Below are 14,686 nucleotides of genomic sequence, written 5' to 3' on the forward strand. Positions count from 1 at the left end.
GCTAAAGGGTGAAATAAAGAGATAACTTAAAAGTAATCCGAAATATAATTTTTGGTATCCCTTTGTTCACTGTATCCTTAATACCCCTTTTTCTTGTTAAGGAAAAAAACATTCCAGCTATTTATTTCATGGTGTTCACATTATTTTTTCTATTAACCTGACCTTCACATAGCCCATTATGTAAGTTAACACAGTCTCTGCAGGAGTGAGTGGGGTGGGGTGTCATAGCCTTTCCCTTCACCTGGCCTAGCCATTGCATCCTCTTCAACGGTGAAGATGTGGGATTGTCTGACACTATGGTGCTTGATGGTAGGGGTCATAACTTATTTAAAGGGCAATGATCTGGCAAAGGACTGGAAATCCCCCGCGGCTTATCAGAATGCTTTAAGAAATAATAATAATATAGAGTGTATCCCTGCCAAGGGACGAATGCGTAGTTCTGAAAAGGGCTTCTAACTGTGTTTATCTAACTGTATTTACTCCTGCATTGCAGGAGGCTGGACTGGATGGTTTATTATTGTTTGTTATATTCGGGAATGCCTGAACAGGGTTAATATGCATGGAGCATTTTCTATTTCCTAAAATCTCTCTCCCTCCCTCCCTCCCTCCCTCTCAGACACACACAAGAGAGAGAGAGAGAGAGGGAGGGAGGGAGGGAGGGAGGAGTTACTATTTTGTGATGCATTGGCAAAATGCCTATGCGCCTGAGGTCAGGAGAAATTTGCTTTTTTTCCCTTTGCCTTTTTTTAGCAGAAGGGCTGCCAAATGGACATCTGCATCCTTATATCTTATAAATCAGATATTTGAACACTGAGCTGCAGGCAATACCTGGTTCCAAATAAAATGAAGAGACAGAACCTTGATTTTCAGGGACTAAGTCCATACTCTACAGCATCTGTCAGATAGAACATGGTGCTCTTGTTTAGGGCATACAAAAAGAATATAGTTTGTTACAACGAGGAAGCAAAACAGCAAATGCATTTCATTTTCTGTGAATTTTGGCTGGTAGGCATTTCACTGTTTTGGAATTTCACATTTTTTCCATACTCCATAATTTTTAAAAGCACATGTTTTGCCTTTTAAAGCATTTCCTGCCTCATTGCTAGCATGGCTAACTGAACTCTGGCATCATCTAGAATACCAGGATGCCAAAAACAGAGGCCACAGAACTACTGTGATTCATAGCTAGGAGGCTTTTGCTATTACCTGGGTTAATCACAATAGCCCCCAAGTAAGAAAAGATACTGCTATGGGCTTCAGCTCCTGACTGGAGGATTTTGGAGCAAACCATTGTAGAATGACACATTGTCCAGGGCATTCTGGAAAACATATATAGAATTTATTCCTATGAAATACATCAAAATGATTTAACCATCAAAACATCAGCAGTAAAATATATATTCAAGAATTGCATATATAAATGCGAAACCAATTGCATATACAAAAACAAATTCAAATCCATTATAGATACTGAAGCTGCCCTCCTAAAGGAGGTCACAAATGCCAAATTAAGGGCTAGAAGCCAAGATAAAAAGGCATGCCTCCTTGGAGAGAGCATTCCACAAGTTGGGAGCCACCACTGGAAATGCCTGTTTTCATGTTGCAGTCCTCTGAATGAAATGCAGTGGGAGGGAGGTCAAAAGGGTAGGTGCCACCACTTTGAAGGCCTGATTCCTGAATCATACAGAAGAGACCTCATAATGGCACAGTGATCATAAAAGGTCTGATAATGAATTGTGGCAGGTATCATTCCCCACTCCCAATCTTCTTCATCACCCATATATGATTCAGGTACTGATTCAGTCTGTTTCAGGACATCGCAATGGGAGTAGGTCACCATCTTGTCCTACAACTCTGACAGCAAAATATTTTGGGCTGACACTGCATTTTATAGAGCAACTGTTTGTTGTGTCTCCCAGGGAATTAAAATTTACCCTTGCCTCTGTAGTTCCACATTGCCTATCAATCCCTCACAGAGTGAGTGACCTTGCAGGATGTGTATCATCCCTGAAGGTGAATCAGCACAAAACCTGAGCATGTTTAATCAGACTTGTAGATCATTGGAGTACAGCTGCTTATAGATTTACAAGTGTTGTCCTTTGAAATTGATCACAAGTCTTTCACCATGGGAAGCAGTGTGCCTAGTCCTCTCTTCCGACATGCACTGGCCTTAAATACTATTCTCAGTCTCAGCACTGTGATACCATTCTTCTAAATTTTATCCAACCAGGAAATGAAATGAGAATGAAAACCATAACAACACAGTTTAAAATGTGAACTTATGTGTTCTGTTTACTGGCTGCAGTCCTATGAACCCAGCAGAACTTCTGAATAAACATGCACAGAATTTCACTGCTCACAGCTTTCAATTTTTGCTTTCCCTTTTCTCCAAGAAATTTAGGATGGCACAAATAGCTGCCCTCTCCCATTTCCATCTTACAAGAATCCTGGGAGAAGGTTAGACTGAGAGATGGTGACTCAGTTAGTGTCACCCAGTGACTCATGGCTGAGCATTGGCTTGAACCAAAGTTTTTCATCTGACACTCTAACCAATAAGTCAAATTGGTTGCTGAGCAAAGAGGGTGGGCTTCTGGCATTCAGGAAAATGTAGGTATTACCGTATTTTTCGCACTATAGGACGCACTTTTTCCCCTCCAAAAATGAAGGGGAAATGTGTGTGCGTCCTATGGTGCGAATGCAGGCTTTCGCTGAAGCCTGGAGAGCGAGAGGGGTCGGTGCGCACCGACCCCTCTCGCTCTCCAGGCTTCAGGAGAGCCCCACCGCCAGCCCCACAAACTCGGGGGACAGCGGGGAGGCGGAACGCCGCCATCCCGCTGTCCCCCGACTTGGTTAGAAGGCTGGTGGGGGGAGAAGCCTGCTCCTCCCCGTTGCCAGCCCCGCAAACTCGGGGGACAGCGGGAGAGGCGCAGCGCGCCATCCCGCTGTCTCCCGACATGGTTTGGAGGCTGGCGGAGGGCTTCCTCCTCCCCCAGCCCCGCAAGCTCCCAGAGCGATGCCAAAGCTGCGCGCAGCTTCGGCATGGCTCTGGGTCCCCTTCTGGGGGAGGGGGAAGCTCGGGCTTCCCCCACCCCAGCCCCACGCCTGGCGGGGGGGGGGGGAATTATTTTTTCCCCTTTATTTCCCCCCCCCCAAAATCTCGGTGTGTCCTATGGACCGCTGCGTCCTATAGTGCGAAAAATACGGTAGCTTCTGAAGAGAAACCAAGCAAAACATGTGTTGCCTTAATCCTGATAGCTAGTTATCAGCTGAAGGAGTCATGATTCTAGTTTGTTTCAGTTGCTTACTGAAAGTGATGTGTCTTCTGTTTCTGGGTTATTAATCATAATGACTATAAAGTTACTATGGTGGAAACTATGGCCACTGTTCTCCATGGGCCTTAAGAATACAGGTGGAGTGGAAGTTGCACATAGAGCTGCACGAGTTGAATGTACCTATGCATGATCATATAAAGAGTTATTGCCATTCATTTGATAAACACCCTTGAAAAGTGGACCAAAGGAAGTGGTGACTTTCAACATAGCAAAAAGTGTTTTCAGGTTTCTCTGTTTTCAGCTTGCTGCACTCAGCTGCAGTGGAAAACAGTGTCCTATTGCCCATGTTGAAGTAAGATTCCACTGCCCATCCTTTCAGCTGCTGTATGTAGCATGGAGGGGTGGTGGTGGTGGATGTTTTCCCAAACCTGGTTAAATAGTAGTATTCCAGAATTGAATCAGAGACAGTTTTCAGCAGTTTTTAGTTCATTTCTGTATTCCCTATATATAACCAATGGATTGATCCAATTCATTGATGAAGCATCAAAAAGAACACAGGTGATAAGTCCTAATGTAATCGCACAGAGGATTCTTTTTGTGTGTGTGGTGAGAAAACACATTCCTGCACATTGGCAAAGCACTACACAAAAGTAATGATGTAGATAGTGGTAAATATGATCTGCTCCCCTCTTCTTTTCTTCTGCAGTTCTTTGTCAATACCTATGCATACATTGATAATGCAGAGAGGGAGAAACCATAAAGTTAGCTGAAGGGCAAATTGTGCATGCACAGCACTCTCCCCCCATTTTTTTTTTTTGGGGGGGGGAATGAAGCACGAGGAATTTCTACTTTCTCGGAACCACTTTAGAAAAGAAGAATTTCAGAAGCTTCCCTAATTCTAGTTTTTCTCTGTTAATGTGCCACCCACAGAAACCTTACCCTTTATCACTGTACTTGAAATTAGGTAATGTTGTTGTACATGTCACTTCTGTATTGCTTAGTGCACTCTGTTTTTTGCAGATTAAAGATTGCACTGAGGATTGGTGGGTGGGAGGGGGAATAGCATAAAACAGTACAGAATAAAATTAAGCTACTGTGCAGGTAGGCTATCTTGTTAGGTCCATCAGATACAATCTTGATAAATGTGTATCAAATGGAAATATTAACACTGGAACTTTGTAAGCTTGGGAAGGGGGAATGAAGCGTGCAGCCAAATCAGCAGTGCATTTAACATTTTGGAAAACCTGTTCCTATTTATCACAATCTGGCCCTGATTTAATGCTTACAAAAATTGTATCAAAATCCAGTGGGATGGTCTTCTGATTTAAAGCACTGTGCAGTGTGAGTCTGATTTATGACTGTGGTTCGTAATCCAGCAAGTGATAAGCACATGGATTTCTTTTGGTGGGTCTCTTTTAGAATTTACTAATTCTAAACAGAAGTGCCTGGTGTTCTCTGGTCCATGGGGTCACGAAGAGTTGGACACGACTAAAAGACTATACAACAACAACAATTCTAAACATGCTTATTTGGAAGTATTGGGTTTGCATATAACGTTTCATGTTTTGAGGGATAGCACCACTTATAATTGTTCAGTTGCATGGGTACAGCCATCTTAATTTTAAGCCATATCAGAATCCAGCCCAAACTCTTAAATTCAGCATTACCTCATCAGACTGCGAGTGCTTCCTGTGAGAAATGCTCAGTCTAATGCTCTCCTTGCTCTGCTTACTTACTACTTGTGAACTGCTTTTAATAAGGAACATTTTAAAGATATTTCCCCTCCACCACAATATGGAGTGATGTAAATAGGAAATTTCACCACCTCTTTCTATAGCATCATTCCACATAACATGTTAAATAAGGAAATTAACCTCATCATTTCTATCCTGCCTCTCCCCCTCCCCCAAAGAAGCTTTGGCCAGTTGTACAGTATCAGAAGGGGACGCGGGTGGCGCTGTGGGTTAAAGCCTCAGCGCCTAGGGCTTGCCGATCGAAAGGTCGGTGGTTCGAATCCCCGCGGCGGGGTGCGCTCCCGTTGTTCGGTCCCAGCGCCTGCCAACCTAGCAGTTCGAAAGCACCCCCGGGTGCAAGTAGATAAATAGGGACCGCTTACTAGCGGGAAGGTAAACGGTGTTTCCGTGTGCTGCGCTGGCTCGCCAGAGCAGCGATGTCACGCTGGCCACGTGACCCGGAAGTGTCTCCGGACAGCGCTGGCCCCCGGCCTCTTGAGTGAGATGGGCGCACAACCCTAGAGTCTGTCAAGACTGGCCCGTACGGGCAGGGGTACCTTTACCTTTACCTTTACAGTATCAGAAACATGACTATTATAATTTCTTTAACAGCTCAAAAATCACATTTGTACCGTATAAAACTGATCATTATAACTGCTGTTCAGTGTGTGTGTGTGTGTGTGTGTGTGTGTACTTTAAAACAATATACAAGGAGGTTCAAATAATACATTGCTGTTATAAAAGCAAACATATCGTGAGACAGCACCAATGCTAACAATTGGAATGAAATATGAATAACTTAAGAGCAACCAAAAATACTCAGGGAATAAGAGCAAAAGAATTCAATCATTAAAAAACAAAACAAAAAAAAACCTCAGCATTGACAGACCTTGGGGTCTCAAATTTCAGCGGTGCCCTGTGCAATGCCAAAATCTGGTGCTGATTCAGCTACAGTACGCCTAATGTGGTTTTCTTGACACCAGAAAGGAGCCCATGAGGGAATTAACTGGGTTAGGTTGGAAGTGGCTCAACATGCAATTTTACATGATCCATGTACCTACTTTGCAGACTGTAGGTGAAAGATGGGCAACCTGTGGTCATGGGCATAGCCAATGGGATGGGGAGGGGGCAGCTACCCCCCTAGATCAAGTAAATCAATAAAAATGCTTAACTAACTGAGGTTCTGCTTCCCTAACATGAAACCTCCCTCCCTATGCCCGTGGGCTATGCCCATGCCTGTGGTCCTCCAGATGTTACAACTCCTCTCATCCCTGGCCATTGGCTATTCTAACTGGGGCTGATGGGAGCTAGAGTCCCACAAGTAGACCACATACTCCCCATTGGAGCTGTTGAACATCAATCCCTAGAATTTCTTAGAGCCTGTAGTTCATGGACAAAACAAATAAATCCATTATGATTGTTGTATGCAGTGTGCAGCTATCTAGGGGTATCCCTTTTGGAGGTTTCTATACTCAGCAAGTGCTTCTCTAGTGTTTAGCAAATTAATTCTTAAAGTGAATTCTCATCAAGTTTCTAATTATAATATCTTTAGGTTTAATGTTTGTATTTCAGATGAAAGACAAACATTTTGGGGCCAGTCACAAGAGGCATGAATAATTTCTTCAGAAGCTTATCTAATTAATTACATTCCTCTGTAATGTCTATAAAATTTGAACCACCATCATTCCGTTAATTTAGATAAAAGGAAATCTTTAGTGTTTAAATGTGACACTTGGCACTAAGAAACCAATGCATGCATTGTTTATGTATTTTTTTATCAACTTTAGATAAAGAAAATGCTTTTGAAATGTTTTGAATACTCAGTTTGCATGCAACTTAATTCCCCTCCTCACCCTCAGCAAGAAGTACATTATTGTTCCATGTTAAACATTTTCATGGTGCATCAATGAAGGCAATTAATTGCATGAAATCTTGCCGACCAATGTGATACATTGCATATTATGATGACCAAGTAAACAGAGTTCTCACTCTTTGTCATGGTTCACCTTTCTAATATTCCTAAAAAGAAAGGAAAGGCAGACAATGACTCACTAGCATGTACTTACACTATCCTCTCCTTAGAACTAATCAAATTAGAACTAATGAGGACTCTAGAATGAGGGACTGTAGTTCAGTGGCAAGAGAGAGATGATTAGCATACAGAAGGTCCAGCCTGCAGTCTACAGCATCTAGTAATCAGAATGCACAATACTGAACAGGCAAATAGCCTGACCTGCTAAAAACAAGCATCTTCTGTTGCCCTCTCCAGAATGTATAAGTTGCTAAGCAGAGGGTGAAATCCTGCTGCTTTGGCTGTGTGCTGCTGTTCCTTTCTGGGAACAGGCACACACAGCCAATGCAGGATATTGCCCCATGCTCTTGCCCATCAGATGGTGTCGCAAATCACATCAGCTAATGGGCATGTGGGTAAGGCTTGGGGGAAATGACCTCATGGATCAACTTGAGCCTCTTGGCCGGCAAATATTAGTTTGTAGATTGGAGGTTACCCACCCTGCCTTCTGCCCTTGAGTTCAAAGCCATGATGGAATCACCCATGTCAGATAGATAGCAGGATATTTATTTTCCTAGCTTTTGCCTGAACGTCAGGAACCAGCACTGAGGGTTTGTTAGCTTGCTGCTAATTGGGTTTTGCTCATTGCAGATTTACTAAGTTAACAAAGTTGTTGCCCATTTATTCCAATCAATGTCTCATGTAGTTATGGTGGGCACAAACTGTCTTTTTTTACTCCTTCTGTAACAGAAATAGTCAATCTAACCACCTACAACACATTCCAATAGCTTAATAACCTAATTAGCCCATGGATCAGAGGTCCCCCACTACTGTTAATAAGTATAAACTAGGATGAACTGATCAAGATTTTATGTGGGAATACATCCATGGACTAAAATTAAGACATACATCTGAGTAAATATATCTAGCAATTGGGCTATAAAGAGAGATGTGATAAATTATAGCTATTAATGGGGGTCAAAGCTTTTATTTCGACTTTACAGAACCTTAATGAACAAATATTTCAATTCAAAACAACATTTCTGGATGAGATTAATGAACTTGTGTTCTTGCATAATATCAAAATGTACTCTCTCTCTCTTCTTTCTTCTTTTACCTACATCAATTCCACTCTTCACTTTTCTAACAAAATCTGATTAGAGTTGGATTGTCTTTCTCCCCCATGCCCCCCCCTTTTTTTGCCAAGCTGAAATAATAGATGTGCAGTCAGGCTGGCTAATAGAGTAAAATGGCAAAGATAAGCAACGAAATAAATCTTGGTTGTTTACAGCCTCTTTTCCCCATGCAGAATGCCCTTTATCAATAAAACAATGCAAACTTCATCAGAAAAAAGAATCTACCAATTTAGTCCAAGAAGGTCTTCATCAAGCTAATCTCCAACAAACGCTGTTTGCAATAAGGATTTATTTGCTGTCTCCCTTTTGTGAAACTGCTGCCCATTCTTCTTTATCTTTTCCCCTTGGCCATTGGATAAAGCAGCCCAATTATTGGAAGCAGAAAAGGCCCAGCAAGCTTTCAGCACAGAACTGTCTGTCTACCTTGGGTCCTTTATGTCATTAGTATGAAATGAAGTGTGCTTACCTCTCTTTTTTCTTCTTTTCCACACTGTGTTTTTCTTCTCTTAGGAAACCCCAGTCAAATATCTCGAGTGCCTGTTGCTATCAAAGTTCTCGATGTAAATGACAACGCTCCCGAACTTGCATCAGGGAATGAAGCCTATTTGTGTGAAAATGGAAAAACCGGAAAAGTAAATATTTCTCTGTTGTCCACACTGTATAGTCGGTTTGCCCCGCCCCCCCAAAAAACCTTCCCTGTTCCCTGTCTGTTAATGTAAGTTAAATATTTTCCCTGATTATGTGTGAAAATATCTTATACTTAGACCAAGCGAGTCACTTAGTACTGTATAGACCATGAGTAGCCAACACAACTCTCTCCAGATGTTTTGGCCTCATTCTCCCATGGTCAACATGGCCAGTGATCAGGGTACCATATGTGACACTAGGGCAGCTACAGGAACCTCAGGCCCAAATGTGGCCTCCCACGCCTCTCTATCTGGCCCTCAGAACTTTCTATAGGCCATACCCCTCCAGGGCCCTACTTCACATCACAAATCTAGCTGGAATGTGTCCTTGAACTCTGATAATGTCTCTTGCTTGTCTTGATGGCACATAGGGAGAAGTGTGCAAATGTGTTAGAAAATAGTCTAGTGTACAAAGGTAAACAAGAGGCCAATTTCTCCACCAGTTTCTGCCTCTGGTCTTGTCTACCACTGGTACGTGGATTTTGCAAAGCTTTCCAGAATGGAATGCAGCCCTCAGGCTGAAAAAGGTTCCCCACACATGTAAGAGGGAATGGGAGTTTATGGTATTCCTAGACAGCAAGTGGAGGAAGGTAGTTAGGCAGAGTCAGGCTTGCGCTCCTGATAATCTCTCCTGCTCTACACTCAAGGAATGATTTAGTTGCACATTTCTTGCTGTCTGTGCTACTGTGACATGAGCTCTGTTCGCACAATCAACATACTGAGAATGAAGGAGAATGAAGATGACTTGAACATCACTCCAATCTCCATGTGTTCATTTAATGACATGAGCAGATCTTACACATGCAGAGACTGAATGTAGGCAGTCTGCACATGATCAGGAATTGTTTGCGTGCTTTCTGCATGGCCAAGCCTAAACATCTATGGTTTATGAACAAGAAGAGTCTATTTACATGGCTGACTGAATGGGTATATAACTCAGGGGCAAGGCTTGAAACCACTAACCTGCATAAGCATTAAATCTACCCATTGTGCAGGTCACATCAGCAGACATATCTGCCCCCTCCCCCCAAAAATGGCCACAATTGTTCTGGATTTAGATTAAAAGAGGAAATGGAGCCTTTTTAGGACAGAATTGTTCGCCATCTCTCTGGTATAAATAAAAGTTGTGGGATCATGGTATTTTATACTTTCTTAGAAAAACTGTTTAAGAAAGGGTGAAATAAAGCAGGAACAAGGTGGAAAGGAGAATAGAAGAGGCCTGGGCATATAAGGGAGAGAAATGTTGAACAACTCCTCTACCCTATCCTAGAAATCTGGATCCACAGTGCCTGCCTTGTCCATCATTCAGCTTGGAGTTGTGTTGAATGATGTAACGGAACCTAATCTCCTAGGAAGCAATATAGCACAAATGAAACAGAATCGTTTTTATTATTCAGCTTGTGAAGACGCTGAGTGACAGAAATCCGGAGCTTTGTAGCTACCTCATTTATTTCTGGGTAGTGACATTTTAATTTAAATAAACAGCGGTTGACAGCATGACACTAGAGTTGTTAATCCAGCTATTCTTGTGCCTCGTGGGTGTTTGGCATTAAATTCACCATTTACCAAAGCAGCTTACCTGATAATAGAGTTAGAATTTGTTTCTTATTGTGGGCCTATACAAAAACTATGTGTGCCAAGATTTGATTCTTGCAAACAATCCACATTTGCACCTTCCAGCAGTCATTTCTGCAGCTCCTTCCTGTCCTGGTTACCCAGTTTATAATAGTAAACAGTCTATCAAACCACTGAAGAGTGAGATTAGTGAAATGTGGCTCCTAGCAAGTACCAGGCATTCATTGAACATCTACTGAAGTCCATATCCCAATGAGGTGGTGTCAGGGCTCACTGTGCATCTGCTGAGGCCCACACTCAGCAGGGACCCCAGTGCTAACCCCTGAACACCCCCATCCTGCTTTCCTTCCTCCTGGTGATCACTGTTTTTCCACTTCTCCTATCTAAGCAAGTGAACAGTGTCTAGAGGAAGAATATCAGAAATGTTCTTGCCTTACCTTCACATATTCCAGAGCCTGGGGGCAACCACTGAAAATGTTCTCTCATGTGTAACCTTTTGCCCCATCTTAGATAACAGGAGAACTCTATGGATAAAAATGTAGTTGAAATAGCTGGAATGAATTCTAGCTACAAAGCTGGCAGGGATGTAACAGCCCTCAAGTAAGTGGACATGGGGTGAGGGTGGGGGATACAGCCATGACTTCATCAACTACTTCATTAACTGACTAGTCTCATAAAGACCTTGTCAGAAAGAGAAGAAGATCTGAACGAAAGCTCCGTGTTGCAACTAGATCCTGCACACTAACACTTTCTGCCCTTGTTGAAATTTCAGTTTGTGTTTGCTCAAAATGAAACTTAAGAGAAATAACAAAAAAAGCTTTATTTCAGCTATTCATTGCTTAGGGCTAGATCAAGCAGCTGAACTTTCTCTTTGCATGTGTGTGTGTGTGTGTGTGTGTGTGTACACACACACAGTGGTACCTCGGTTTTCAAACGTCTTGGAAGTCAAACGTTTCGGTTTTTTAATGCTGAAAACCCAGAAGTAACTTCTTTGGTTTTCAAATGTTTTGGAAGTTGGATGGTCTACCAGAAGGGATTATGTTTGAAAACCAAGGTACCACTGTAGTCTGAAAAAATCAGTGATAGGAGTCAGATGCAGGAAGGTAGCAGTCCATTCAGAAAGAAACATTAATCTCATTTTTGAGTAGAATATACCACACTCTCTTTCCCCAATATAGCTTCCTGGTTGCCATAAACCAGGGGTGGAGAGCAGAGGTGACTCTCCAGGCACTGGGGTAGAATCCTTAGTCTAACATCTCATTGGGGGGGGGGGTGAAGTGGTGCCCCACCTCCACTTCAGAACAGTGTGACCACAGGGGTAATCTAGTCAGAGGTGTCTAGTTGGAAGTCTCTGTCCAAAAGCCAAGGTGTGTGACAAATGGGCCATAGAGCTTCGTTCAGCAGCATGGAAGGTCCATCAATTCAGAACTGTGTCTTGTGATGGACCCATTAAGCCCATGATCGACCCTGTCATCCCTCAGCAATCTACCAGAAGGCTGGGAGGGATATGCACCCAATGCCTAAGCCAAATTCTACATATATCTGGAATCAATAGAGTTGTGGCCAGTTTAAAATCACAGAATGTTGTCCTTGTCCAGTTTGTTTACCTTCTTAGACTAGGCCTTGGTCTGAGGGGAGAGGTCACTGTGAGTGGGACTGCAAATCTTAACTCTGGCCTCTTTTGCACTTGTGCTTTTTCTTGTTTCCCTTTTCTGCTTCACCCCCCCCCCCTCGCTGCCCTTTTTAAAAAAACTCTAGCAACCTTACTGGAATGTTCATGGTAGGGCAGGGTGACACCCATTTGGGGATCCCAACCTTATATAGCAATCCAGTGCTATATAAGGATAGGGGAGAAATTCAGTTCACATTAAAAGGCAAAGCTGTCAAATTCACACTTTCTGAAACAATATGCAAAGTGAAACAGCCATCTTTCATAATTTAAACTTCTCTGTATTTTGAAATGCAGTTCTCTGGCCGGGTAATGTGTATGAAAATGCATTTACTAGGTAAAGTATGTATATAGATGCCTATATCAGTGAAAATAACATACAAAAATGCATTATATTAGGGGAATTGTTTTGCAAAAATGTGTACACTAGGCAAAATTGCACACAAAATGTGTTTATCGGAAGGAATGCGCACTCCGGCGTTGATGAATTTTCATGATGACAAAAAGAAAAACAGCACTTGCCAACTGAATTGGAAATGTGTAGAACTGAAGACTGCAAAAAAATGAGAAACTGGTGGTACCCAAAATTTACAGGATAGTCGTGCACCAGAGTACCAAGAGAGAGTGTGAAGTGGGTGGGTGTTTTACAAAGAAATCAATTTCAAATGCAGACATGCAAACATGTGGGAGTAAAAATAATACAAGAATAAACTGAATATAGAGGCCCTCCTCTAGATCTGAATTCTTTTGCGTCTTCCAAATAAATTCTTGATCATCTGACACAAAGAAAGAATGTGATTGCTTTCTACTATCTGAATACATTTACAGATTTGTAGGTTAACTTAACAGCTAAGTTAAATTGAGTTTGAATCACCTTAGGGGACTTGATTACATCTCAACCTCTTAGAAAACCTTATTTGCAGTCTGTAAATATACTGAGTGAACCATCTAATGCAGTTCATTCCTCCACGTGTTCTATTTTGGGTCCTGATATAATTGAGAGTGGCAACCACGACTGCCGGTGACGTGACAGAATGCATTAAAAACTGTTGATGTATAACACTGCCAAATGAATTCTTCTTGCTTTTATTCTGAACCCATAATAGCAGAATGCTAATCTCAGATCCACTGGAAAAGCATGTCACTTTCTGATTTGCATTCTTTACACAAATCTGCAAATTTTAAAAAGGGCTGCTCCCCACCCCTTTCTGCTTTTCTACCGGCTCACACCAGACAAATTTACTTAGTTTTACTTATTGTTTAACAAAATTCATATAAAAATTGACTGTAGGAAAACCTCTAAGCAGTTTACAAAAATATAAAAATCGTAAAAGCACAGTTAAAACAATTAAAAGATTTAAAGAGAATTTAAATTAACAGTAGATAGATAGATGATAGATAGATAGATAGATAGATAGATAGATAGATAATAAATAATAAATAATAAATAAATATTGTCCAGTAGCACCTTATAGGCCAACTAAGTTTGTTCTGGTATAAGCTTTCGTGTGCATGCACACTTCTTCAGATACCTTCTTCAGATGCATGCACGCAAAAGCTTATACCTGAACAAACTTAGTTGGTCTATAAGGTGCTACTGGATTTTTTTTATTTTATTTTATTTTATTTTTTTGACTGCATCAAACCAACATGGCTACCTACCATGATTTTTCAACACTGATGTTTCTGAATAGGCTTGCCTGATCAAAAATGTTTTAAGCACACTGCAAAAAGAATACAATGTAGGTGCATTCCTCACATGAATTGGCAGGGAGTTCCAAACTATAGATGGTGCCACACTAAAAGAACAATTTCTTATAACCGCAGGAGCATTATATGGCAACAGTAATAGTGTCTGAAGAGGTCACATGGGCATATGGAAGAAGCAAAAATACCCTATATATTTTTCACAGAAACTCAAGGCATCTTACAATCTACAACACAAAAACCACAGTAAATCATAGAACTATCTCTGTTTAAATAATGACTAGTGACAATGTGGTGCAGGGTTTTCAGAAGAGAAACTAATACAGTGGTACCTCGGGTTACATATGCTTCAGGTTACAGACTCAGCTAACCCAGAAATAGTGCCTCAGGTTAAGAACTTTGCTTCAGGATGAGAACAGAAATCATGTTCTGGTGGTGCGCAGTGGCGTAGCGTGGGTTGTCAGCACCCGGGGCAAGGCAAGTAATTTGCGCCCCCTAACCCGTGGATTTGCGCCCCCTAACCCGTGGATTTGCGCCCCCTAACCTGTGGATTTGCCCTAACCCCAGATGTTGCGCCCGGTGCGGCTGGCCCCCCCTGCACCCCCCATGCTACGCCACTGGCGGTGCGGCAGCAGCAGGAGGCCCCATTAGCTAAAGTGGTGCTTCAGGTTAAGAACAGTTTCAAGTTAAGAACGGACCTCCAGAACGAATTAAGTACTTAACCCGAGGTACCACTGTACTGCCGACTCCAATCCAGACTCTTTTTCTTCATTATATGAAAAGATGAAGGCAATGTACAACAATGTGAAAGAACAAGAATGTGATGACTGTTTCTTCAAATGTTATTCTTCAGAGCATCACCTCACCACCACCAAGGCACACTTTTTTCTTATGCAG

The 14,686-nt window shown here is 42.0% G+C and overlaps 1 protein-coding gene across 5 annotated transcripts in view; it reads left to right on the plus strand.

Annotated features, from left to right (window-relative positions):
- Positions 1-14,686, plus strand: part of CDH8 (cadherin 8) — a 231,140-nt gene that overhangs the window by 187,413 nt on the left and 29,041 nt on the right. For all 5 annotated transcript variants that reach the window (XM_028739646.2, XM_077931723.1, XM_077931724.1 and 2 more), the window contains one exon: positions 8,663-8,784. In XM_028739646.2, coding sequence (XP_028595479.2) covers positions 8,663-8,784 — 122 coding nt within the window. The remainder of the gene's footprint in view (positions 1-8,662; positions 8,785-14,686) is intronic.

The sequence above is a fragment of the Podarcis muralis genome, chromosome 7 (assembly GCF_964188315.1).
Source record: "Podarcis muralis chromosome 7, rPodMur119.hap1.1, whole genome shotgun sequence".
Lineage (NCBI taxonomy): Eukaryota > Metazoa > Chordata > Lepidosauria > Squamata > Lacertidae > Podarcis > Podarcis muralis.